Source organism: Gymnoscopelus microlampas (assembly GCF_963454915.1).
Source record: "Gymnoscopelus microlampas genome assembly, chromosome: 11".
NCBI classification, from domain to species: Eukaryota; Metazoa; Chordata; class Actinopteri; order Myctophiformes; family Myctophidae; genus Gymnoscopelus; species Gymnoscopelus microlampas.
In genome coordinates, this window is record NC_139948.1 from 1,278,416 (window position 1) to 1,305,031 (window position 26,616).

General features: G+C 42.5%; 1 protein-coding gene across 1 annotated transcript in view; it reads right to left on the reverse strand.

Moving 5' to 3' along the window:
- Positions 1 to 9,576, reverse strand: part of ppl (periplakin) — a 55,572-nt gene extending 45,996 nt beyond the window's left edge. Inside the window, exon 1 of the mRNA XM_084072693.1 lies at positions 9,369 to 9,576. Within this exon, the coding sequence (XP_083928819.1) occupies positions 9,369 to 9,421 (53 nt within the window). The 5' untranslated portion in view covers positions 9,422 to 9,576. The remainder of the gene's footprint in view (positions 1 to 9,368) is intronic.
- Between the last annotated feature and the right edge of the window lie 17,040 nt (positions 9,577 to 26,616).

A 26,616-nucleotide genomic window follows, 5' to 3' on the forward strand; every position in this document is an offset into this window, starting at 1 on the left:
TGCCGCGCGCTGTCAGCTTGTAGATCAGCTATTTTTTTTTATTTGTATCTTTTTCATAAAATATATTTTTAGATTAACTATTTCTTTATTTATGGATTATTTTTAATATGTATTACATTATTTTCAAAAAGGTTTGCTTGTGAAACAGTGTTGTAGAGAAGCAGATAATATCTGTGATGTTACTGTTCTAGTGAAACTGCACCCCATGTACACTGACTGCACCTGCTACATGTTTATGTACTGTACACATCTGCATGATGCTATTGGTCTATAACCTCATACATACCTGCTACTACATATCGTTGCTGTCGGGCAGAAACCTCTCCATATTTTAACTTTTTATGTTGTTGTTTTTTGTAAATTAATGCTGCATACTTCGTCATACTACACTACAGTGTCAAAAACGGCAGATCTACAAGTGCAACACACGACGTGTTTTGAGCTTGTAGATTGGCTATTTTAGGCTAATTTTGAATTTGAATCCTGAAAAATAACAGTTTTGGACACGTTTCCATCCAACAGAGACAATATGCTGTTCTCTCTATCCTTCCCCCTTTTCTCTCTCTCTCGCTCGCTCGCTCACACACACACACACACACACACACACACACACACACACACACACACACACACACACACACACACACACACACACATACACACACACACACACACACACACACACACACACACACACACACACACACACACACACACACACACACACACACACACACACACACACACACACACACACACACAAACCTGTGATGTCTGAACCCAGGTCTCCCTCATGCAATGCCAGATCAAATACATCATCCAAGAGCCAATCCCCACTTGGCTCAGGATGAGAAATGCTGCAGTGTATGAGCTTCAGGGAGTGCTATTTGTCCACCAGTAGGTGTCCTGCCATATTCCCAGGCCCCACACGGCTGGGTTTTGGTGTCGAATAGGGACATGGGTTACTAGCGGTGGTGGAAAAAGTACTCACATTGTGTACTTAAAGTATCAATACTGCAATGTAGAAATACTCTGTTATATTGGTATCAAAATGTACTTAAAGTACCAAAAGTAGAAAGTACTCCTTATGCATAATGTACGTACATGAAATGTCTATTGCCATTTTTTTTTAAATAGCAGATCTACAAGCTCACAATGCCTCGCATCGCGACGCATTGTGAGCTTGTAGATCGGCTATTTTCAAATGGCCAAAATGTATATAGGGCTGAAGTGGTTAATGTATATGTTTTGTAATAATCTGCAAAGTAACTAGTAACTAAAGTTCTCAAATAATTGTAGTGGAGTAAAACATATTTTTGCCTCTGAGACGTAGTGGAGTAGAAGTAAAAGTACTGCATATTGGAAATACTCCAGTAAAGTAAAAAATACCTCAAAAGTGTACTTAAGTACAGCACTTGAGTAAATGTACTTAATTACTTTACACCACTGGTTACTACTGCATCCAGAGGTAGATATCCATGGAACTGCAGGTGTGCTGGTATAGGCTACAGTGTAAACAATCCGTGTAGATTGTAAACAGTGCTTCATACAAAGGCCGACTTTCACTATCTGTTAAACAAATCCATTCTTTCAAGCTCCAAAAGCCAAATTTGCCAGTCAAAACAATGGAAAGTCACATCTGTAATCATATAGGCTCTATGCACAGCAGCCATATTATCACTTCTTTCACAGGTGTTACCAATGCTACTAATGAATGCTCTGTTCCATTTAGTCTAGCACAGTGGTTTCCACGACCCCCAAAACTCTGAGAGTGTACAAATGGAACCAAATGGGCAAATGGACCCTTACGGCTCCATTTGGTTCTATTTGTACACTCTCAGAGTTACACACCTGTAAGGGGCCATTTGGAAGCCCATGAGGGTCCCTGGACCCCAACTGTAGACCCACTGGTGTAGCAGAGTGTTTCCAGTGGGCCAACATGCACAAAATCAGCACCCTGACTCTGTTTGACCAGAATGGAACAGAGCCTTGTAGATCTGCTATTTTCACTACTTTAAAAAGTTTTTAAAATAATAATTTTACAAAAGGTTTTGGACACTCAAGGTCTACCACCCAACAGCAACGCTATCAAAGTTGCACTTAAATGAGTGTCAGGTTTCAATCAATCAGGTGAGTAAGAAATGATCAAGCAAATAAAAAACTAGAAAATCTCAATTAAATCCTCACCACTAGCGGCAAAAATACAAGTACTCCCTTTACCCGCTCCCTATGTTGCTTAGAGCAGTGGTTCTCAAACGTTTTCATGTCAAGGACCCCAAAAATGATATGTATTTCGCCGCGGACCCCCATCTCAAATATTTTGCTCCAGGGACCCCCAGAAGCAAAGATTTGAGTTACAAATGTTCGCTTTAAAAGATATATATTCAAACATTTGCAAAAATGTTCACGATTTAAAAAAAATAGCAGATCTACAAGCTCATAGCGCAGCACTCGGTGCCGCGCTATAAGCTTGTATATCTGCTATTTTTGAATAGCCAAAGTATAAAAGGTAAAACTTATTGTGATGCTATATTAACACATTTTGCTGGGGACCCCCTGGAACCCCCCCAAGGACCCCTGGGGGTCCCCGGACCCCACGTTGAGAACCAATGGCTTAGAAACCTGATAGAGAAGACCATAGCTAAGCATATAATGCTATGACTGAACAATAATAACCCGGCTTTTAAAGAGTACAAATAAGAAGTGAAGTGAAAGGGTTGCATTGAGCGCCTCCTGATTAGGCTGATTTCAAACTGTGGCCAAAACATTTCCATAAGTCCACTTTTGACGTCAATATCTTCACAACAAAACAGCATTTTCTCAGAGGTGGATTATGAGACAAAGGACCCCTGGTACGGACTTGTAAAAAGCCCCCCCCCCCCATCCACCCCCCACCCCGGGCAGGTACAGGTACTGTAACTGGAATGCTTGCCCACATTTTTTTCCAAGACCGCTCGCCCCCAGCGGTTCTTGTATTCTTGTATTCGTTTTGCTGAGGTTAAGGTTAGAAATTAGTTTAGGTTTAGGCATAGTTTTACTGAGGTTACGTTTAGGAATACCTGGTGGCGACCGTTCCGAAGTCGCCGGACTTGACCCGGGACTTGACCCTGTGTTTTGGGGAAAGCGTTCTTGTATTCCAGGTACGCTGACTTGCAGTCCCGATAACTACCAAATAGTTTTGCACTTGCTTTTTTGCACGCCTCTCTAAAGTCCTATAAACTGCCGGGGATAACATGCACTTATAAAGGCTTCTCTTGTAACATCTACAAAGTCAAGTGAATGTTTAGGCTATTCCTTCAGTTTGCAGTGGGATTTTTGGGTGCTCTGATAGTGACATGAATGAAGCCCTCTGACTAGAAATGCAAGGGCTTGGGCCCCTGGGCCTGGGCTCTGACTTTAACCTCTTTATTGATAGTAAAACATGTAAAACTAGAAAAAGTGCTCCTCGGAGCACAGGTCTCTGCCAGGTTAGGTAGGTTATTGTGGCCTCCTGGTGGCGATATAATAGGCCAATGTGAAAAGGGTGCCATTTATTCTTGGGCCTTTCACGGCAATCGGACCTTGCATTCATGATTTGAGGCATTTTGGTCCAAAAAATTGTTTTGCTAAATCATACCTGCTGGTGGCGCTTACAACAGGCCAATGTGAAAACGGTGGCATTTCTTCCTCGGCCTAGTGGGAATGTGCGTGTGAAATTGCACGGAAGGCGCAAGCTGCGTTCATGATTTGAGGCATTTTGTTCAAAACGGACCAATCCTGCAAACTTTGGAAGCCAACCTTAGCCAATGAGGATGGAATATGGAAAATTGGACAGATCTGTGTTGATCACATGACTAAAGAGATAATGTGTACTGATTTGCATGACGTTTGGATCAAATCTGTGGGAGTAAATGGGTTTTGCACAAATCGGCCTCCTGGTGGCGCTATAACAGGCCTCGCAGACAGATGGACGTACGGACACACGGACACACACACGGATGGACGGACGGACGGGGGGTAAAACATACTCTCTCGCCATGCCTTTCGGCCTGGCGGAGACAATGACATACTGTACATTGTCACACCATTATCAAAAGGAGAGACACAAAAAAGCCAGCGGCTTATTTCCATTGCGGTCCTTTCATTGTATGTGCAAATCATGTTGTGTTGCATGATGTGATGTGTATTTGTGTAATTGCACTTAAGTCCACGCACCCAAAGGTGCCAAAAGTGTCCTTGTGCACGTCAGTCCAAGTGTGTGTGTGTGACGTGTGTGTGCCTTCCACACTAGGCCGGGTGCGGGAATCAAACCCTGCATTTTCTGCGCGATTGAATACGGCGGGACAAATAAAGTCTTTGCATGTGATTGTTGATTCCGACCCTACACTATACGTATAATTATGTGTTCTCTTACAAACTCTTATTTTGATGAGACTGCCTGATCACTCCTTTCCCCCTTCAAGACAGAGTGTGTGTGTGTGTGTGTGTGTGTGTGTGTGTGTGTGTGTGTGTGTGTGTGTGTGTGTGTGTGTGTGTGTGTGTGTGTGTGTGTGTGTGTGTGTGTGTGTGTGTGTGTGTGTGTGTGTACATAATTTGTTGCATTTGAATGGGTTTCTGGTCTGCGGAAGCCTGTTGCAACTTGAGGGAGAGACACCCCCCCCCCTGCCGATCCAGTCCAACTACCTGGGATTACAGCGTGTTATCATGTCTATTTACACCCATCAAACCTGCAGCAGGAAGATTACAGCCACAGAATGGGGAGGAGGGTGGAGCGGCATTAGTAGGATTCCGCCGCCCCGTCGGGTGCTGAAAAGGAGTCATTCATATATCGGTGCAGAGAAAACATTAAGTTTCAATTGAACTCTGTAATCGCCCCGCTAGCGTCCATTTGGTTGCCTTTGCACACTCTCAGAGTTACAAAGGTACGGTAAAGTATATAAAGCATAAGCCAAGTATAAATTAACAATCAGGATTCGACTGTGTACATACAATAAGATCTGTCGACTTAAAGTGCATAAGGTGTTTAACCGTACTACTGTTTGTTGCCACCTGTTGCCACCGTCGCAAAAAGTGCTTGCTCAGCATGGGACAATGTCAGGTCTATGCTCTCATAACAACCCCTTATGAATACTTAATGGCTCATTCACAAGTTAGTTCATGGGTTATTAATGTCCTGTTAAATGTTTGTTAATAGCTGGCTAATTTCATTTCAAACTATGTATGAATAGTTGATCGACCATGAACAAGCTATTAGTCAGGTACTTACTAATGACTCATTTAGTATGTGTTAATAGTAGATTAACAACGTTCACTAGCACCCTACTACAACCACCCAGCACCCTCCCTGGACCTACAGTAACGTAGTGGTTCTCAAACATTTTCATGTCAAGGACCTCCAAATGAATATATATTTAGCTGCGGACCCCCATAGGAAAATATTTTGTGCTAGGGACCCCATAAGAGAAGATGTGTTTGTTTGTCAACGTTTGACAACATTTCTTTCTCAAAAATGACCAAAGCTGAAGTATAAAATAAGGCTGAAGTAGTGTTTAAACTGTTTCTCATTTAGCTGGGGAACCCCTGGAACCCCCTCAAGGACCCCTGGGGGTCCCCAGACCCCACTTTGAAAACCAGTGGCCTAGGCATCGTCTGCAGGTGGCGGAGACAGACAGGACGGTCTCTGCCAATTCACAGGCGCACTTGCAGCACATCAGGTGCTAGGCTCCACGCCATACTGGCAAGATATCGGGCCAGTATCATTAGTAACACCTTCACATGTGTTACTAATGATACTAATTAAGGTTGTATTCCATTCAGGTCCAACGGAATCAGGGTGCTGCTATTGTGCATGTTGACTCACTAGACGGGCTCTGCTACACTAAATGGAACAGAGCCTCAAATAGTATCATTGGTAACACCTGTGAAGGGAGTAAGGAAGTGGCCCAATTTCTTGCCAATATGGCTGCCATGATTATTGGTTAGTTACAGGTCTATATTTAAGGCACTGGTTCTCAACGTTTTACATTTCAAGGACCCCCAGTAACCCCCATAACTCAGAGAGTGTGCAAATGGTTCCATTTGGGAACCTGTAAGGGTCCATTTCGTTCCTGACTATGAACTGTTTAGCTGAGGATCCCCTGGAACCCCGTTGAGGACCCCTGGGGGTCCCCAGAGTAGACCCTACTTTGAGAACCACTGATTTAAGGTATCTAAATCCTCTCTGTTGCAGTGAGGCAGGACCCAGCGTCATATCCACATACTCCATGTTCTTTGTGCCAACTTTCTATGTTTTTAAAAACGTGTCACTGTCGCTCACTGACTGTTTTTGTAACAGTGTTGTGTCACTCTGTGACTGTTTATGCTCTGGCTGTTTGCTCACTGCTTCTCTTTCCTTTTGTGAAAGTATGAAATTATTAAGTACGGTACCAGTGCATTCAGTCAGTCAATTCTTTGAATTTTTAAGTTACTTGCCATATTATCTGCCATGTACAATTAATTGTTGTTTATAAAGCCTAAAAGCCAAACAGATATTTGTACATGTTCCAATGTTCAATGCCAAAAACACAGTCATGTGTTTGTACACTGTCATTATTTGTATGACAATCAATTGCTAAGGTGACGGCCCGTCCGATGGCGCTGCCCTGTGCCGTGTCGGTCATTCATTTGCCCTGGCTTGTGACAATGGATACAGTGTGACATCTATGGGCCCCCTGACTGTACCAACAGGGCCCCTGACTGTATAACAGGACCCCTGACTGTACAGGGTCCCTGAGAACCTCACTGCTACTGGACCAGTGGTTCTCAAACCTTTCTTTATTTCAAGGACCAGCAGTTTGTACATGCACAGACCCCCATAACACTCTCTGACAGTATACAAATGGAACCAAATGGACCTGTAAGGGTCCATTTGGTTCCATTTGTATACTGTCGGAGTTACAGTCTTGTAAGGGTCCATTTGGTTCTATGTGTATGTGTACACTCTCAGAGTTACAGACCTGTAAGGGTCCATTTGGTTCTATGTGTATGTGTACACTCTCAAGAGTTACAGACCTCCACTTTTTCTCTACTACAATTATTTGAAAACTTTAGTTACTAGTTACTTTGTAGATATAAATTATTACATTATAAAACATGTATTAACCACTTCAGCCCTATTTTATATCTAGGCTATTTGAAAATAGTAGATCTACAAGCTCACAACGCGTCGCATTGCGACGCGTTGTGAGCTTGTAGATCTACTATTTTCAAACATGTTTTCAAACATTGTAGTACAGTACACTCAAGTAAATGTTGAATTCCGGACTTTTACTTGTAACAGAGTGCTTCTACATTGCAGTATTGATACTTTTACTTAAGTAAAACATTTGAGTACTTTTTCCACCACTGGCAAAGAGGAATAAACAGTATTGTATCCATTTGTAGGGTCCGTTTGGTTACATTGTGTATACACTTAGAGTTCAATTTGACCCTGGATTAGTGTACTAGGGCGTGGCGAGGGCGATAGGTATGTGTAGGGAGAGGTTCATTATCTTAGTGAGGACAGCGGAACTTATCAAACCAGTTGTGACCTCTCTCTCTCTCTCTCTCTCTCTCTCTCTCTCTCTCTCTCTCTCTCTCTCTCTCTCTCTCTCTCTCTCTCTCTCTCTCTCTCTCTCTCTCTCTCTCTCTCTCACCTGACAGCATATCTGACATGCTGCCACACCCTCCTGTAGAAAGTTAAAGGACGCCATTTATACAAACACAAACAGTCTCTTTAATGTAAGATATACTGGTCCCCCCACTTTGATATGCATTAGGCCACGGACCCCCATTGCATACCTTCTTTTCTTTCTCTGGGACCCCCCCCCAATCTACACTGTAAAATCAGCCGTGTTAATTCAACTCTGAGAGTGTCCAAATGGAACCATTACGGGTCCATTTGGTTCCATTTGTACAGGTCAGAGTTACAGACCTATCAGACCCCGGAACCAACGTTGAGACCCAGTGATCATAATATATGTGTATATCTGTATATATCTGTCACACAAGGTTCTCACTACAATGTAAAGTGGGTGAATGGCTAATTGTCATCTAATTAGCACAGATGGAAAGTAACTAAGTACATTTACTCAACTACTGTACCAAGCACAATGTTGAGGTGCTCGTGCTTATCATTCCATTTGACTTATATGTCCATTTCGTGTGACTTTATACTTCCACTCCCCTCCATTTCAGAGGGAAGTGTATTCTCTACTCCACTGCATGTATTTGATAGCTTTAATTACTAGTTACTTTTCAGATGAAGAATTGAAAAAAAAAATGGATAACATAACCAGCTTTTAAAACACAGCAGTTACAGTATTAATGATATAACATGTCATTTAACAATACTGATACTAATGCTTCAGTATTAATAACAATGTCATATATAGCCTAATATCAGTCATAGGGTCCAAGCCTTTACTTTGACTTTAACTTAAAGTACATTTTTGCTGCAAATACTCCTTTCACCTGCTTGTAATGAGCAGAGGTGGACATTTAGCAGACCATGATTGAGTAAGTATTTATTGTAAAGTACTTTGACTCAAGTAGGCTACAACTGCAAATCTCACTGCAGCAACTTGCACTTGAACTTGAGTCATATTTGACCAGGAGTTTGACTCAAGTCACTAGTTTAATTGTAGTTACAAAGCATGCAACACAGGACAGAACAGCTGTCACCTGTATACAACAACCTATTAGTCAGTCTGTAACTCTGACAGTGTACAAATGTAACCAAATGGACCCTAACGGGTCCATTTGGTTACATTTCTACACTGTCAGAGTTAAGGGGGGATCCCTTGAAATTCAATAGTTTGAGAGAACTAGCCCTGATACATGATCATGGATGAACTTGAACATAAGTGTTTGCACTTTCTCCCTTTTTGGTCAGCACATCTACATAAACGTTCATATTTCAAATATAAAGTGCTTACCTCATGGCCACGGATGTTATAATTGTAGACGGGTTCTCAGAATTACCGGTATCTTCCGTGTTGTTCAATAAAAAAGCATTTTAATCTGATCGGTGGCCATTTTCTTTGCGTTTTCTCCATGCGCTCACGACCACGCGACCCTACCGGTTGGGAGGTGCGCTGCACTCTGATACATTATACTCTCGATGAGAAAATGGCCACCAATCGGATTAAAATGCTTTTTTATCGAATAATACGGGAAATACAGGTACTTCTGAGAACCCGTACACAATTATAACATCCGTGGCCATAGGTTAAACACTTTATATTTGACATCTAAAAGTTTATGTAGATGTGCAGACCAAAACGGAGAAAGCGCAAACACCAGGTTGAAGTTCATCCGTCACTGTCATGGTAGAAGAAACGTAATAAACAAGTAATAAACAAGAAACTCACGCAGGTTTGGGTTGCGTGATGGACACGCTGGTCTTGGACTTCTTCTTGAACATGGTGGTGGTGGTTGGTGGGATGTCAGCCGTGAGTGTGTCGTGTGTGTGTGCGTGGTTGATCCACCTGTTTCTTTACAATGAAGAGTCCCAGCAAAATGTCCCGCAAAGCCAGCGATGTCTGAGCGTCCTGAATGACTGCAACCTAATGCCTGCCTGTCCCACACACACACACCGCACACACAATAACACACGCAACACACTCGTCTGTCAACGCCCACTGCACACTGCATGGACGCACACACATGCGCGCGTGCACGTATTGCACACACCCACACCCACACCCGCACCCGCACACACACACACACACACACACACACACACACACACACACACACACACACACACACACACACACACACACACACACACACACACACACACACACACACACACACACACACACACACTGGTGGAAGAAGTACTCAGATATCTTACTTAAGTAAAAGTAGCAATAGGCTCTATTCACAGCAGCCATATTATGAAGACATTCACAGGTGTTACCAATGATACTAATGAAGGCTCTGTTCCATTCTGGTCAAGAGTCAGGGTGCTGATATTGTGCATGTTGGCTCACTGGAAACACTGCTACACCAGTGGGTCTACAGTTGGGGTCCAGGGACCCTCATGGGCTTCCAAATGGCCCCTTACAGGTGTGTAACTCTGAGAGTGTACATAAAGTAGCAAAAGTAAAAGTACACTAAAATGTTTGAAAATAGCAGATCTACAAGCTCACAACGCGTAGCGATGCGACGCGTTGTGAGCTTGTGGATCGGTTATTTTCAAATAGCCTATGTATATGATAGGGCTAAAGGGGTTAATGTATGTTTTATAATGTAATAATGTTAGTGGAGTAGAAGTAAAAGTATTAAGTAAAAAAATAACTGAAAATTGTACTTAAGTAGTACTTGAGTAAATGTACTTAGTTACTTTACACCAACACAAAAGCAGAGCTATAACTTTAAGTTGTTATCTCCTCCACATAGTAGGTGGGACATGGTGGCCTCGCCTACCTGTCACCTACTCACTGTATCACCTGTCACTGTGGGGGCGGGGCGGGAAAATATCAGACGTACAAGCTCACAATTCTCTGAAAATAATCAGATACACAAGCTCAAAGCACATGTGAGCTGAAATGTAGTTTGTTAATGGCTTAGCCTACATAATAAACCCATAACACTGTAAAACAAACTTAGCCTAAATGATGTCTGTTTATATTTAAAGAACATGGACAAGTGAAAATGTTAAATAAACTATAAATGAATGCCAATTATTGTCATTGGAACAAAACTGGACACATTGCTTGAGCACGTGGAGCTAATGCGTCATGGTCATATATATTCATATGTGTTATGTGTGCGTGTGTGTGTGTGTGTGTGTGTGTGTGTGTGTGTGTGTGTGTGTGTGTGTGTGTGTGTGTGTGTGTGTGTGTGTGTGGTGTGTGGTGTGTGGTGTGTGGTGTGTGCGCGCGTGTGTGTGTGTGTGTGTGTGTGTGTGTGTGTGTGTGTGTGTGTGTGTGTGTGTGTGTGTGTGTGTGTGTCTGCATATCAAGGACACTCCCTTCTACTGTATCTCTCTCTCCCTCTCTCTGTGTGTGTGTGTGTGTGTGTGTGTGTGTGTGTGTGTGTGTGTGTGTGTGTGTGTGTGTGTGTGTGTGTGTGTGTGTGTGTGTGTGTGTGTGGGCGTGTCCACTCACTGAGCCTGTTGAACCTGTCAAGAGAGAGGGACAGAGACAGAGAGAGAGAGAGAGAGAGAGAGAGAGAGAGAGAGAGAGAGAGAGAGAGAGAGAGACGCCAGAGGTGTGTGTGTGTGTGTGTGTGTGTGTGTGTGTGTGTGTGTGTGTGTGTGTGTGTGTGTGTGTGGTGCACGGGTGAGTGCCCCTCCCACTCTGTCTTAAGTCAGCTCAGGGGGTGGGGCCAGCAGGAGGCTGGTCTAGTTAGTAGCTGTGTGGTGTGGTGGAGAGTTCAGAGCTGTGTGTGTGTGTGTGTGTGTGTGTGTGTGTGTGTGTGTGTGTGTGTGTGTGTGTGTGTGTGTGTGTGTGTGTGTGTGTGTGTGTGTGTGTGTGTGTGTGTGTGTGTGTGTGTGTGTGTGTGTGTGTGTGTGTGTGTGTGTGTGTGTGTGTGTTTAGGTTTGGTTTCACAACATTACCATTCACTATAGCACCCACCGACACTTCATTATCCCCAATACACTCCAGTCTGCGACTGATTCATTACATTTACTGTATTTTCATGTGAACATATTTGTATTACGTGTGAGCTCGCTCATTTGCTCTGAACCATGTTTATGACACTAGTGCAGTGGTCCTCAAAGTGGGGTCAGTGGACCCCCAGGGGTCCTTGGGAGGGTTCCAGGGGGTCCCCAGCTAAATGATTGATCTGAACCAAATTGACCCTTACAGGTCTGTAACTCTGCGAGATGGAACCATTTGGAAGGGTCCATTTGGTTCCATTTGTACACTCTCAGAGCCATGGGGGTTTGTGGCCTAAAGCATACCAAACTGGGGTTCCTTGAAATGAAAAAGTTTGAGAACAGCTGCACTAGAGGTCAGATCAGACTTCCAACCGGCCTGGACCAGTGGCCAACCACCTGAACAACATCCACTTACTGTAAAGTGGTACATATGGTTGCACATAAAAACTAGCAAAATGTGCTCCCCGGAGCACAGGTCCCCCGCCATGGCAGGTATAGCTTATTGTGGGCCGGCAATGTTTCACGGCAATCGGACGCTGCGTTCACAATTTGAGGCATTTTGTTCAAAACGGACCACTCCTGCAAACTTTTGGAAGCCAATATTAGGGCCACGCAACGGCCTGAACTCTAGACTTATATCGGCCCGAGCCCAATTTGTTTTGTAATAATCTGCCGCCTGCCAGGTGGTGCTTTAACAGGACGATGTAAAACATCTGGGGCAGAGGTTTTGCTCTGGCTTCCAGGGCGTAGTTTCTAAAAGGGTTCAAGTCTGGAGACGGTGACAGCCAGTCTAGAATCTTCCAAGACTTCTTCTCAAACCAAGCCTTGGTGGACCTTGAGGTATGCTAGTTGGAAGGTCCAATCAGACGACATGATGTGTTTTCTCCGTGGATTTCCTGATACTTCATTGAATCCATCTTGCCCTCCTCGCAGTACAGGTTTCCACCCAGGTTTTCATTCTCCTCCTCCTTAGGGATTTCATACCCCCCACTTTTTGAAAAAATAAAAAATATATGTTTTTTTGATAATAAATAGCGCGGCACTCGGTGATAGCGCTCATAGCGCGGCACTCGGTGATAGCGCTCATAGCGCGGCACTCGGTGCCGCGCTATGAGCTTCTATATCTGCTATTTTTGAATAGCCAAAGTGTAAAGTAAGGGGTATAAGTCCACCGAAAGTCCACCCCCCCCACCTTCTGAGAGCCCGTGACGTCCCTGGTGTCAGCCGTTGATAGATTCCTCTTTCTGCCACATCCAGGTGGTGTAGCAACTGCTCGTTTACCTTTGACCATGCAAACTATGCTTCCAACTGTAAGGCTTGGTTTCAGAGGAAGTCCTGGAAGACCTCCTGACTTGAACTCCATAGAAAATCTCTAGTGGGATTTGAAGAAGACCTTTGCAAAACGCAAACTCAAGAATATTAGTGAACTGGACGCCATTACACAGGAGGAATAGGCTAAGATTCCTCAGGGATGCTGCCAGAAGCTGGTGTCTGGCTATGTAGCACATTTTGTGAGACTGCCAGCAGTCATTGCAAGTGGCATTTTGTGTTGGATTTGGAGAAACCACTTGTAATTATTAGTTGTGTCGAGCTATTTGAATTGTTCACTTGTTTGATTTGTTTATTTCCAACAGCTGACATTGTGTGACTTTCGCCAATGAACCTGATTCGCAGTGGGGCCTGAATAGTTTCAAGCCTAACTGTATATTTGTTTTATTAGGTCATGTTTCCATCCACCACGTGATGTTATCAATATTACGCAACACTAAACCTCAGCTACTGCTACAATACCAAACACATAACACATCATTCACCTCAATGTCCCTGCGCTTGTCGACTGTTTATTTTCTTTTATATCGTTTTTCTTTTCTTTTTTATTATTACTGTTGTCATTGTTGTAGCACAGAACTTTGTGGAGCGCCCCAAAATTGCATTTAGCTTCTTGTGCCTGTGTGAGAGTAGTGACAAATAAAGAAGAGTTGTAAAAATACATACTGCATAGAACAGTGATTCTCAATTTATGGGCTGGGGCCCACTGGTGGGCTATGAGGATATTGCAAGTGGGCCCCCAAATAACTGGCAAAGATTTAATTGATAATGTAACATTAATATAAAAAAAACACACCCAGTGTGAAGTGAGCGGTGTTATTTAAAGAGGTGGTGCCATGGTTTTGCGCTTTTTCTGTTTTTCATGTGTCTATGAGGTTGATAGAACTTCATTAAGCCCTCTGGTGGTGTTTTATGGTGTTTTATGCCTTCTCTGACTATTTTGAGTTTCTACCTGGAGGCTGAAACCTTGAGGGTCAAACTTGCCAATAGAGAAACAGCGCTTTAGTGACATAGTAAAAACATACCCTCCCCCTCATTATCATAACACAACAGGTGTGGGCATGAGGAGGAGGAGGGACTAGGACAGGTGGGTGGTGCTAAGGTGGTGGAGGAGGTGCTAAGGTGAGAACCAGGTATACTTAATGAACTGGAGGCGTGTCCAAATAAAAACAGAATTTTAACAATTTCTGTACACTTATTTGAAAAAAATCTTCCTCCTAGTATAACCATAATACCTGATGATTATGTTTTAGAAGTTTGAAGTTAATTTCATCATGTGTCTCGCTAGCCAATCACAGCACGTCCTGCAAAAATAAGAATTCAGACCCTTTGCTGTGACACTTGTATATTTAACTCAGATGCTGTTCATTCCTTCAAAAACAACAGTAGTCATCACAGTGATGGAAGCTCACTTAAAAAAAAAGTATTTTTTTTTAAGTGAGTGGTGATATTTATGAGTTATTAGTTTCGTCATGCGTCTCGCTAGCCAATCACAGTACGTCACAGCCAATCAGCCAATCACAGTACAGCGAAAGACAAATTTTCGCGACAGAAAGAAAAACTTTCGCCACGGATGGGTCCCAAACCCACTTATAGGAGCGGAGCAGGCAAATAGGAACTTAAAAGTATACTTTACTGGCTCCATTTAACTAAGCCGGAACACAATCGATTAAAATAATCATTAAAATAAATATGTTCTGAAATGCACGTGGCCCACCCATCTGACCACTTCAGTTGTCAGATGGGTGGGCCGCGAACGTGTTGGAGGTGTTCAAGTAGGCCCTGATCCATAAAAGGTTGAGAATGGCTGACGTAGAGACAAAATGCACTGGTTTCTCTTCCAGCCGTGAGCAGAGTCACATGTTTCCATTGGGACACCAAGCACAGGAAGACACTATCAGTCAGGAGGAAGAGCAGGAAGGGACTGCAAATGGTGTGTGTGTGTGTGTGTGTGTGTGTGTGTGTGTGTGTGTGTGTGTGTGTGTGTGTGTGTGTGTGTGTGTGCGTGTGTGTGTGTGTGTGTGTGTGTGTGTGTGTGTGTGTGTGTGTGTAGTGGAAAAATTCAATACTGCAATGTAGAAATTGGTCAAAATGTACTTAAAGTACAAAAGTGAAAGTACTCATTATGCAGAATGTCCCGTGTTTTCAAATGTATAAAATGAATGTAATTTCGGCCATTTAAAAATAGCAGATCTACAAGCTTCAGCTTGTAGGTCAGCTATTTTCCGGCTGTAATGTATATAGGCAGGGGTGCACATAACTGGTGCGCAGGTGCGCATGCGCACCCAAAATAAAAAATGCGCACCACATCAGGCGACGCGAGGCGCTTTTGCGCACCAACAGCTGGGACAGGAATTTCCAAGCTTTTATTTTTTAGCAAAACTAAAAAATAAAAGCCTGGAGATCGAGGCTAGGAATTTACTTCCTGAAGCCACACTCACACAATCACTCTAAAGCACCCGTCGGCCCCATGTACAGCCATTAGGCACAGGGGTAGAGATATGACTCGCGTCGCCTCGCATTGCCTCGCTGCGTGCACGCAGCCAGCAGCGGCTGTTAGAGGCACTCGTCACCGATGATGAACGCACCGTAATGGTGCAAAATATGCCGTGAACGTCCCAATCTGGCGGATAAAATCAGCGCAGCAGCACAGGGCACCAACCTTGGGGGCTTTATCTAACAGCGTGAGAAAAAAAACCTGGCGAAAATCGGCGGAATTTAGAAGCAGAGCGTCCTTTTTTTCTCGCCCCCCCCCCCCCCTCCCGTTGACAAAACTGTCCGGGCTGAACACCCCCCCCCCCCCCCCCCCGTTGACAAAACTGGACGGGCGCCATGCGCACCAAGTCACATGTCCAGGTGCTCTTCTACGTACCAGGCCTAAAAAGTTATGTGCACCCCTGTATATAGGGCTAAAGAGGTTAATATATGTTTTGTAATAATAATCAAAATCTATAAGTATGAGTCTAATAAGGAAGTGAGTTCAAGTGACAGTTCATATGAATGGCCTGTAGTTTCGCTGTTTTACCCCTGCTGGTGTCAGAAAGATTTTTTTTTCTCCAATGCAAGCGGATGGGTTTTTGACGAACTTTACATTTGATTTTCTTACCATAATAAACATTGCCATAGATACTATATGCTTCCAGTCGCTAGTTTAAAGTCTCTTTTCAATCATCATGATATGCGTTTTGGTAAATGATGTTCCCAATTACTTTAAAATTGACTATAAAGTAGGGTATTCTCTAGGAGGGGCGGGATGATTTGATTTACAAGCTACACAACCAATAGAGCGTCGCAGTTCCGCCACTTCCTGGTGCCGGAAGTAAATACTCGATGCATTTTTCCCATTGACTTTTCCAAAAATATTTATATCAATCAATTTAAGCCTAGAATCAAGCCATCCAGGATCCTGGTGAATCATGACCATAAAACCTTTTTTTCTGTGATTTTTATTTTATTTTATATTTAATGATATGATATACTATATTTAATAAATACCCTTTGTTTTGCCGTTTTCAAATTTTTTTTTTTTTCACAGAATCAAACGTTTTATGGTCATGATTCACCAGGATCCTGGATAGCTTGATTCTAGGCTTAAATTAATTTATATAAATATCTTTGTAAAAGTCAATGGGAAAAATGCATTGAGTATTTACTTCCGGCACCAGGAAGTGGGCGGGAACTGCGACGCTCTCTATAGCATTCATTCCCCGGAATCCCCGCCCCCGCTCTTATTGCCGGTTGCTTTTTTGTATGTATTAAAGATGGCGGATTTCAAATAGCTGAACAATCGACTTCATTTTCGGCCTGTAGAAACCAGGGGTGTGGCTTTGTCCATTTCTTTTATACAGTCTATGCTCCTAATGCACCTGATTGGATGGAACCCCAAATTGCAGGACCTGTGGGAAAACAAAGACAGGGGAGGAATACACAACCACACACTCGATACAGGCCCTGACAGGACAGGCCAATGGGGCTGTGACAGTGTCTTTACCCCATTAAGACCGGGGGTAAAGACACATTTTAAGATTTATTTGGCTATTCAAAAACAGCAGATATACAAGCTCATAGCGAGCTTGTAGATCTGCTATTTTTGAAAAACATTTTTGCAAATCTTTGAATATACATATTTTTTAGAGGGAACATTTTTTAACTCAAATCTTTGCTTCTGGGGGGTCCCTGGAAGAACATATTTTGAGATGGGGGTCTGCGGCCAAATACATTTTGGGGATCCTTGACGTGAAACAGTTTGAGAACCAATTGATTATAGCAACACAAGCTTTTTCAAAAAACTGTTAGGATTTAGACGACATTTGTAGAATCCCCAGAAGCAAAGATTTGAGTTACAAATAAAAAAAAGTGTGTACAAAAAAGATTTGCACACATTTTCATGATTTTTAAAAAAATAGACAAAGTTTAAGATAATGGTTACGGGTCCGTTTGGTTGCATTTGTCAAAAAAAAACAATCCACTCAAGTACTCATCATGGGGGCAAAAGAGACTTTATACAATTATACGGTAGAAAATAAATAATAAACAGTAAAAGCACAGGGTGAGAGGTTATCTGGGGAAAGCAGTTTTGAAGAGGTGGCTTTTGAGGGTGAAAGGTGCTATTGTTGAAAGGTTGAGGATAAGGAGTGAAAAGTGGGATTTGTTATGTCTACAGTTTGTTAGGCCGTCATTGACCCTGTGCATTCCTGCACTGATAGGGCAGCTTGAGTGTCAGTACGGTTTAATATTTGTGCTTATACATTAACAGCACTCCAACCACCTCAATCCTCTCCTGTTTTCCACATTCAACTCAACTCAACGGCCACGGCTGAATGGGTAGAGAGGCGGCCTGGGAAACAGATGGTCCCAGGTACCATTCCCGGACCCAGCAATGTGTCGAGGTGTCCCTGAGCAAGACACTTAAAGACGGGGTGCCGTGATTTTCAGTGATTTTTTCACCCCCATGATCATCAGGTATTATGGTTATACTAGGAGGACGATTTTTTTCAAAAAAGTGTACAGAAATTGTTAAAATTATGTTTTTATGTGGACACGCCTCCAGTTCATTAAGTATACCTGGTTCTCACCTTAGCACCTCCTCCACCACCTTAGCACCACCCACCTGTCCTAGTCCCTCCGCCTCCTCATGCCCACACCTGTTGTGTTATGATAACGAGGGGGAGGGTATGTTTTTACTATGTCACTAAAGCGCTGTTTTTCTATTGGCACGCGACCCTCAAGGTTTCAGCCTCGAGGTAGAACTGGAAAAATACTGGTCGCGTCTTTCAAGTCCAATTTCAGGCTTTTATCTCCTCGCGGAAGACTTCTGCATCACGTATACAGTTAAAAAAAAAAAAAAAAAACCCTCACAACGCGACGCGTTGTGAGCTTGTAGATCGGCTATTTTCAAATATTTAGTACTTTTACTTTTGGTACTTTAAGTACATTTTGATGCCAATACTTTTGTACTTTTACTCAAGTAAATCTTTAATTCTGGACTTTTACTTGTAACAGAGTATTTTATATTGCGGTATTGGTACTTTTACTTTTAAGTAAAGAATTTGAGTACTTTTTCCACCACTGAGTACAACAGAGATAAAACATAAAACATCCAGGCTCAACTGTCTGTAGTCAGGCTGGTCCAGAGCCTGGGGGCGGCCAGCACAAAAGCTTGGTCACCTCTAGTTTTTAACCTTGTCTTGGGCACAACCAGCAGCAGCTGGTCAGCTGACCGTAGAGCTCTGGATGGGGTGTGGTTGTGTTGAAGATCAGAAGGCGTGGATAACCCTCTCTAGAGCTGAATTCCGATACCCCAAACTTTCACACTCGCTCGCTCACTCTCCTCGCGTCCTCCACTGTTTTCGTCATGGTTTCGGTGTTTCAAGCAGTGTTTGTGTGGCCACAAGTGGAGGAGGACCATATACGTCACAAAAAACAACCTGTACATGTGATCGTGATGCGGAAGTCTTCCGCGAGGAGATGTGAAGAGTGGACGAGCCTACACTTCTTGTACACCACGCATCACGTATGCTGCGTGGAAGCAGGCATCTTCCTGGACCTTACACAAATAAAAGCCTGAAACTGGACTTGAAAGATGCGACCAGTATTTTTAATGCCTCCAAGTACAGATCTAGGGTCAGATGTATTGATTTACTGACTTATTTTGAAAATTCAAACCGGATACCGAATCAGCATCCAGGGAATTTAGTAAATTGAAATTCATACACTTTTTTTTAATTTGGTGAAATTATCGTACATTTGGGCATTTTTTTATTATTGATCGTACAGAGGGTGAAATTATAGTACAAATACGATAATTATCGTACATCTGGCAACACTGCCTCCACTCGACTCGACTCGGCTCCTCCACTCGGCTCCATTCGGCTCCTCCAAAAAGCAAATGACCAATTGGGAGCAAACTCTTTCCGGGTCAAACAGGAGTCACCGAGTGGGACTGAGCGAGTGGTCGAGATTTTGGGTATTGGAATTCAGCATAGGTCTTTCTGGGAGAGATCTTAGCTAAAAGTATTAACTCAAAAAAGCTAGTTTTGACCACAGTGCAATATGATGGTCAGATTTGAAAGTGCTATCAAAGGTGACACCTAGGTTTTTTTTACACTGAGGAGTGGATGTTGGAGCCTAGGTAGTCCAGGCCATTGGTTCTCAAAGTGGGGGTTTCAGGGGGTCCCCAGCAAAATGTGTTAATATAATATATATCACAATAATTTTAACCACTTTTAAAACCTTTTATGCTTTGGCTATTAAAAAAAAGCGGATATACAAGCTCATAGCGCGGCACCGAGTGCCACTCAATGAGCTAATACATATCATTTTGGGTGGTCCTTGACATGAAAAAGTTTGAGAACCACTGGTCCAGGGCACCGGAAGCAAACCCAGGAAAGACTTACTTCCATTTAGACTTTAAGAAGCAGTTCAGCAGCAGACATTCATCTGGTTTCCTCATAAATCAGCAGTGATGGTAGAAGTGGTGGTAGATTTTTTGACTCAAGTAAAAATAGTAATACCACAATCTAAGTATTATCAGTTATCTAGAAGTGTCATTTTTACTTTGCCTGCTTTTTATCCACTTTACGGGACCGCAATGGTCATTAGACTTGTTGGGCCCGCTATCCTGACACATTGTATGGCTATTTTCACTATTTTGGAAAATCTGTGAAAGTATGAAAGTGGTTAAACTTTTTATTTGGCATTAGTAAATAAAAATAAACATTTACAGAGTGATATGAGGCATACGAATACAGGTGTGTCTGTCTTGAGATTTTGACTTGACCTTTGGTGTGCCTTGGATACAAACCGCATGTGAAAAGTAAATATTAACATTTAGATTGCACTATTTAAACTGACAATAAAACTATTTGTTTAATTAGGACCTGCCTTATCGGAATGTTTGAACTCAGCTTAAATTAGGTATTTTGTATATTGTATTTAATCATTGTACACATACACACTTTGACAGTTGAGCTCTAGGTCAATCATTTCTTATTGCACTCACCCCCAGACAACAACAAACAAACAAACAAAAAAATGTAGTGCACAAATACAAATGAGCAGTGAAGTGAGGGCTAAAGCCATACATAATAAACAGTACAGATACAGACAATATCAAAAGAGCAAAATGATAAAAAACACAATCTCATCAAAAGCAATACTGACAACAGATAGGCTAGTAAACAAATAACAATAATAATACATAGAATAGATCAATAGAAACAAACGCACGCACGCACGCACGCACGCACGCACACACACACGCACACACGCACGCACACACACACACGCACACACGCAAGGACACTTGCATTTATTTCAGCCTGCTAACTCGTCTGGGAAGAGAAAGGCTGTAGTTATTATACGCTTGGAATCCCCATTGATGATGTCACTGGTAGGCAGGTGACTGCACTGTCCACAGCCCACCAATGAGACACAGAGTGAGTAGACAGTCAGACATGGTGCCATCTCATAACGAGCAATTAGCGAGGAGTATACCAATTATTCGAAGGTATAGGTGGAAAATAGATGAAGTGCTCCTTTAATGTTATCAAAACAGATTTTCTCTACAGGTGTGCATCTGGAGAATCCCGTCTAGCCAATGACAAATAGTTTAATTGGAGTGGTGTTGATGTTCATTCTCTGGGCCCCCATGTGGCCACGGTTGTCGTGGTTACCGTGTCAGCATTCCACAGCGAGGGTGTAGCCTGACGGGGCAGACCTGCGTAGGCTGCGTATCGCGACTGGAATGTGTGCAATGAATAGTAGCATGGACTGGTCCTGCCACATTCTAATGGCCGCTCTGTGATTCAGCACAATCCGATACCACTGCAGGTGATTCAACTCTGAGAGTGTACAAATGGAACCCAACGGACCCTTACGGGTCCGTTGGGTTCCATTTGTACACTCTCAGAGTTGAATTATTCTTTACTTTACTTTATTCGTTTATTTGGATGGGACAGCGTATACTATTAATGAACAATACATACATGATGTAATGTAAAATACACCGGATTTAGCAAGAATGCTATATTTACATCCATAGTCCCCATAAAAACTATCAACATTACATGAAACACTGTAGAGTACACAAGGTATAACAATACAAATAACAGTAAAATTAGCCAGGACAACAGTGAACTGTAGAGAAACCTGTTTTAGCCTATATTAATAAAACGTGCACAGGTTTGTTTGATCCATTAAAAAAAGAAAAAGATTGGACCTTATAGGATGTGAAAGTTGAACACTCTCTTATGTCAGTGGGTAGATGGGCAGATGTATTGCTTACTTAGTGTAATAACACTATTATACCACTGTCACAACACAATTATTATGATTTATTTATTTAGTTCAGGAGGTTGAGCGGTTGAGAGGAGGTTGAGCGGAGACTTGGACGGTTCCCGGTTCGAACCCCATGCAGGAAGTTGACATTTGTTATAAAAAAAAACAAAAAGTACAGGGTTTTGTGATGTTCTATTTTGTCTGAATCAACTTTGTTTGCTACAAGAGTGACTTTGAGAGCTGTTTTACCGTACAATATAATACAATGAGCAGCATATTTTTGAATTATCAATTTCTAATCAATGGAGCAATTATTTTTGATTTCTTGTCCACCTTTGGAGTTACATTAAGACAAGGTAACTACACAACCCAAACCTCTACCAAAGTGGTCTTGCCCTTTAAGTAAATGTTACTTTCCACCACTGTAATTGTGACAGGCCTAGTTAGGAGACTGTGTGTGTCTCTGTCAGCACGCCACATTTAGTGATCTCTGGGAAAACCTGCATACTGACCTGAGGAACCAGGGGTCCTTGCTGGTGGTGAAAGTAGCTTTGTATAATAGCGAAAGTAGCTTTGTATAAAGCTACTTTCGCTATTATGTTTTACACACGCAAGTGTGCAGGCACGCACACATTTATTTGTTCATTAATTTATTAATGTATTAATTTATTAATTTATTCAACGAAATGTGAATATTTGGAAAGTGAAATAAAAATAAATAAAAAAACAAACAAACGCTGAAATGTGTATGAGGGTCGGGTTCTGGTTGGAATAGAAACTTTAACAAACACACAAACAAACAAAAAAAACTAAACATCACAGAACTCCATAGGCCCAATCTGGAAAGCTTTGGGTTATGGGAGTTTCTGGGTTAAAGGAGTAGTTCACCTAAATAATTACTTATTTTCTATCAATTACACACGCAATGAAGCCTTGAATTCATGGAGATATTTTAGTTTTTCTTTCATTCCTAAGCCAATAATTTGATGACCGGCGGAGTTTGATTGATTGATGTACTTTATTTAGTAAGACATGAGAACAACAGTACATGGAAGTACAAATTCACAATACAAGGTCTACTAAACTGGAAGACTCATAAAAGCACAGAGCTTGTTTCAAATGAGTTCCCCATGCACACAAATCATGATGACATATAAGAGACAGACAGATATACACAACTACTATAGAATGTCATACAATCAGTTTACAGGTTACTGGTATGAAGAGTGAGAAATATGTACAAAAGGAGAAGGAGAGAGGGGGGGGGGGGGGGTAGGGGGGTAGGTTAGGTTAGGACTTAGACAGGGGCCATTTTCCAATTGCAGCCTCCTGAAGGTGTATCTTTAGGGCTGTTTTGAAAGAGAGTAGGGTTTTACACTCCTTTACTCCTTTTGGTAGGGCGTTCCACATTTTTGATGAATAGCATGAGAACGAGTTACTTCCCTTTGTTGAGCCAAAAAAGGGTTGGACAAGGTTTGTGGAGCTGCCTCTGGTATTGTGATCGTGGACATCATTAACATTTTGGAAGTATTTTGACAAATACAGGGGGATCCCAATGTTGTGATATATCTTGAAGACCAGGCCCATAGCAAGTTGCTGTACTCTGTCCGCAACCCTAAGCCATCCAATCCTATCAAAATGATCAGGGGTTAGATGGATTTTGTAGTTGAGGCCAAGAAGTAGCCTTACAAGTTTGTTTTGGGATGTTTGGAGCCTTGTTTTTAAGGCCTTGGTGGTGTTGTGATACCATGAAGTACATGCATAATCGTAATGACCTTGTATGAGGGCCACTGCAAGAGTCTTCAGAGTCTTCTTACTGACTTTACGATCAATACTCCGCAAATAGCGTGTTTTTTTGTGGACCGTTTTGATCGTTTTTTCAGCATTTTTGTCACCAGAGAGGTCAGCCTCCAAGATAGAGCCCAGGTAGGTAATTTCGTTTTTTCTTTTGATGATATCATCACCCGCTTTGATCGTGAAGCTCTCTGCCTTTCTGAGGTTAGGAGTGGACCCAAAGAGGATGCATTCCGTTTTGCCCAGGTGTAATGAGAGCTTGTTGTCGGAGAGCCAGATGCAGATCTTGTTGAGTTCAGAGCTGAGAGTTTTCTCAACCTGCAGCCTGTCCCTGTCCGAGACTAGCAGGGCCGAGTCATCTGCGAACAGGAACAGGTTGCAGTCGCAGGCTGACGACATGTCATTCACATATATCAGGAACAGTAAGGGTCCTAGTATACTTCCTTGGGGAACACCACAAGTCACTGGGAGGGGGGGGGACTGGGTGCCGTTTACTTCCACCACTTGTTCCCTCCCTTCCAGGTAGGATCTCATCCAGTTCACTGACGTGTCATCAAAACCTATTGCTCTGAGCTTATTGATCATAATCGGGTGATTAACGGTGTCAAAAGCCTTCTGGAGGTCCAGCATGACCATGCCGCAATATTTGCCCTTTTCAATCTCTTGTTTGATAGAGTCGTTCAAATAGAGAAGGCATGTGTCAGTGGAGTGGTTTGTTCTGAAGCCAGATTGGAATTTGTAGATTAGATTTTTCTCGGCAAGATACTTGTCGACCTGTTCATAGACTATTTTTTCCATGACTTTCGAGATGGAGCTTAGAATAGAAATAGGGCGGTAGTTGCCAGGGTCTAATTGGTTTCCTTTTTTGAACAGAGGGGTCACCCTTGCTTTTTTGAAGTCGTTGGGGACCTGTCGCTGTGTGGTGGAGAGGTTGAATATGTGGGTAATGATTGGAGCAATGGAGGCGGCTGAGTCTTTTAGAAATTTGGGGGGGATATTGTCGAGGCCTGTGGCTCTGTGTTGATGAAGAGCACTCAATTTTTTAAACACCTCTTCTGTTTTCACAGGGGAGAGTTTAAAGTCATCTTTGCAAACACCCTGTTTTTCGTAAAATGAGACAACATACTCCTCACCATATCTCCCAGAGTGTGGAGGAAGTTTTTCAACCAAATCTGAGGCTACGGTCGTGAAGAATATGTTGAGGATTCTACTCACTTCGTGTTTGGATGAAATGAGAGTGTCATTCACCTTGAGGCTTAAGTTTGAAAGCCTGGTTTTCAATTTTTTGCTGCAGCCTAGGAGGTTCTTGAGTAGCCTCCAAAGCTCTCGTGTTTTTTTTTGATTTTCCTCAATCTTGTCATCGAGGTAGCTTTTTTCTGCTAACAGGAGCATGCTATTTACCTTGTTTCTTAGCTTGTTTTTTTCCTTTTCAAGTTTAGCTACGTGGAATTCGAGACCTTTGTTAAAACATTTGGCTAGTTTGATCCTACTTTTATGAAGCTCAGAACACTTTTTGTCTCTGACTTTCATGGCAGTAAGGACTAAGTAAGTCTCCATTGAGTCTCCTACTGGAGACTCCGCCGGTCATCAAATTATTGACTTAGGAATGAAAAAAAAGTCTCCATGAATTCAAGGCTTTATGGGGTGTGTAATTGATAGAAAATAAGTATTTTTTTGTGGTGAACTACTAAGTAAAAAAAGAGTTTGCACAACAGCTTGGAGCATGCCCTGAATGATTAACCATGGCGACTAGTTTATTACTGTATATCTCTAAGTAGGGGATGGGAGGTTAGACAGACGTGAAATGAGAATGCCTTCACACCTTTTGTTATGTCCACATGCATTCTCCACAGAGGCGGGACACACCCGGTTAAGGTGTGTCTGAGATGTACTGTAGTAGTAGTAGTAAAGTGAGTCATTTCAAACATGACAAGAATGAAAGGCAGTGTAAATCTCTGTCATTGTTGCCAGGGTAGGTGCCACATACCGCACTGTGATCACCTTTAAGATACGTCTACTTGAAAGAGACATACCCTAATAGGCTCTATTCACAGCAGCCATATTGTGAAGACATTCACAGGTGTTGCCAATGATACTAATGAAGGCTCTGTTCCATTCTGGTCAAACAGAGTCAGGGTGCTGGTATTGTTGCATGTTGGCTCACTGGAAACACTCTGCTAGACCAGTGGGTCTACAGTTGGGGACCCTCATGGGCTTCCAAATGGCCCCTTACGGGTGTGTAACTCTCAGAGTTATGGGGGTCGTGGAAACTGTGCTACACTAAATGGAACAGAGCCTTCATTAGTAACACCTGTGAAGGAAGTGATAATATGGCTGCTGTGCATAGAGCCTATCCTAAACCTAATGCCTAAATGCCGAATCCTGACCACTGACCACAACCTGAATCTGAGTACTAATTGTAAAACTCCAAAATGCTTCTTAGCCCGGGAAATAAGGTAGTGAGCTAATATTGTTTTTTTTTCTGGACATTCTATCCTTGTGGATTTTGGTCACGCATGCACGCCTAGATGACTGCCATACCTGGGTGACGCGGTACACTCAGTTGGAATGGCAGATGACACACCCTTGGGCACACAACACACCTGTCGCTATAATCACAAACTCCACGCTACAGCTACGGTACAGATGGAACCCGATGGACCCATAAGGGTCCATCGGGTTCCATTTGTACCCTCTCAGTTAGTAATGGTTAAATTAGCAGTGAGGATTTTGCTGTGCAATTATTGCTTGACCTTCCTGCCTGTATTTGCTTTTCTTTGAATGAATGAATGAATTAAACTGTCCCGAAAACTGTCACCAAACTGAAATGTGCATTACTTTAGATTAACAGCTAGAGTAGATTAACAGCTAGAGTGTCAGTTCTCCATTATGACAGAGAATGTCTGCCATCATGGATCTGTTAATGAAATGATAATAGGCTCTATGCACAGCAGCCATAGATATTATCACTTCCTTCACAGGTGTTACTAATGATACTAATGAAGGCTCTGTTCCATTTAGTGTAGCACAGTGGTTTCCACGACCCTCATAACTCTGAGTGCTACTAATAATGCAACAATATCAGCACCCTGACTCTGTTTGAC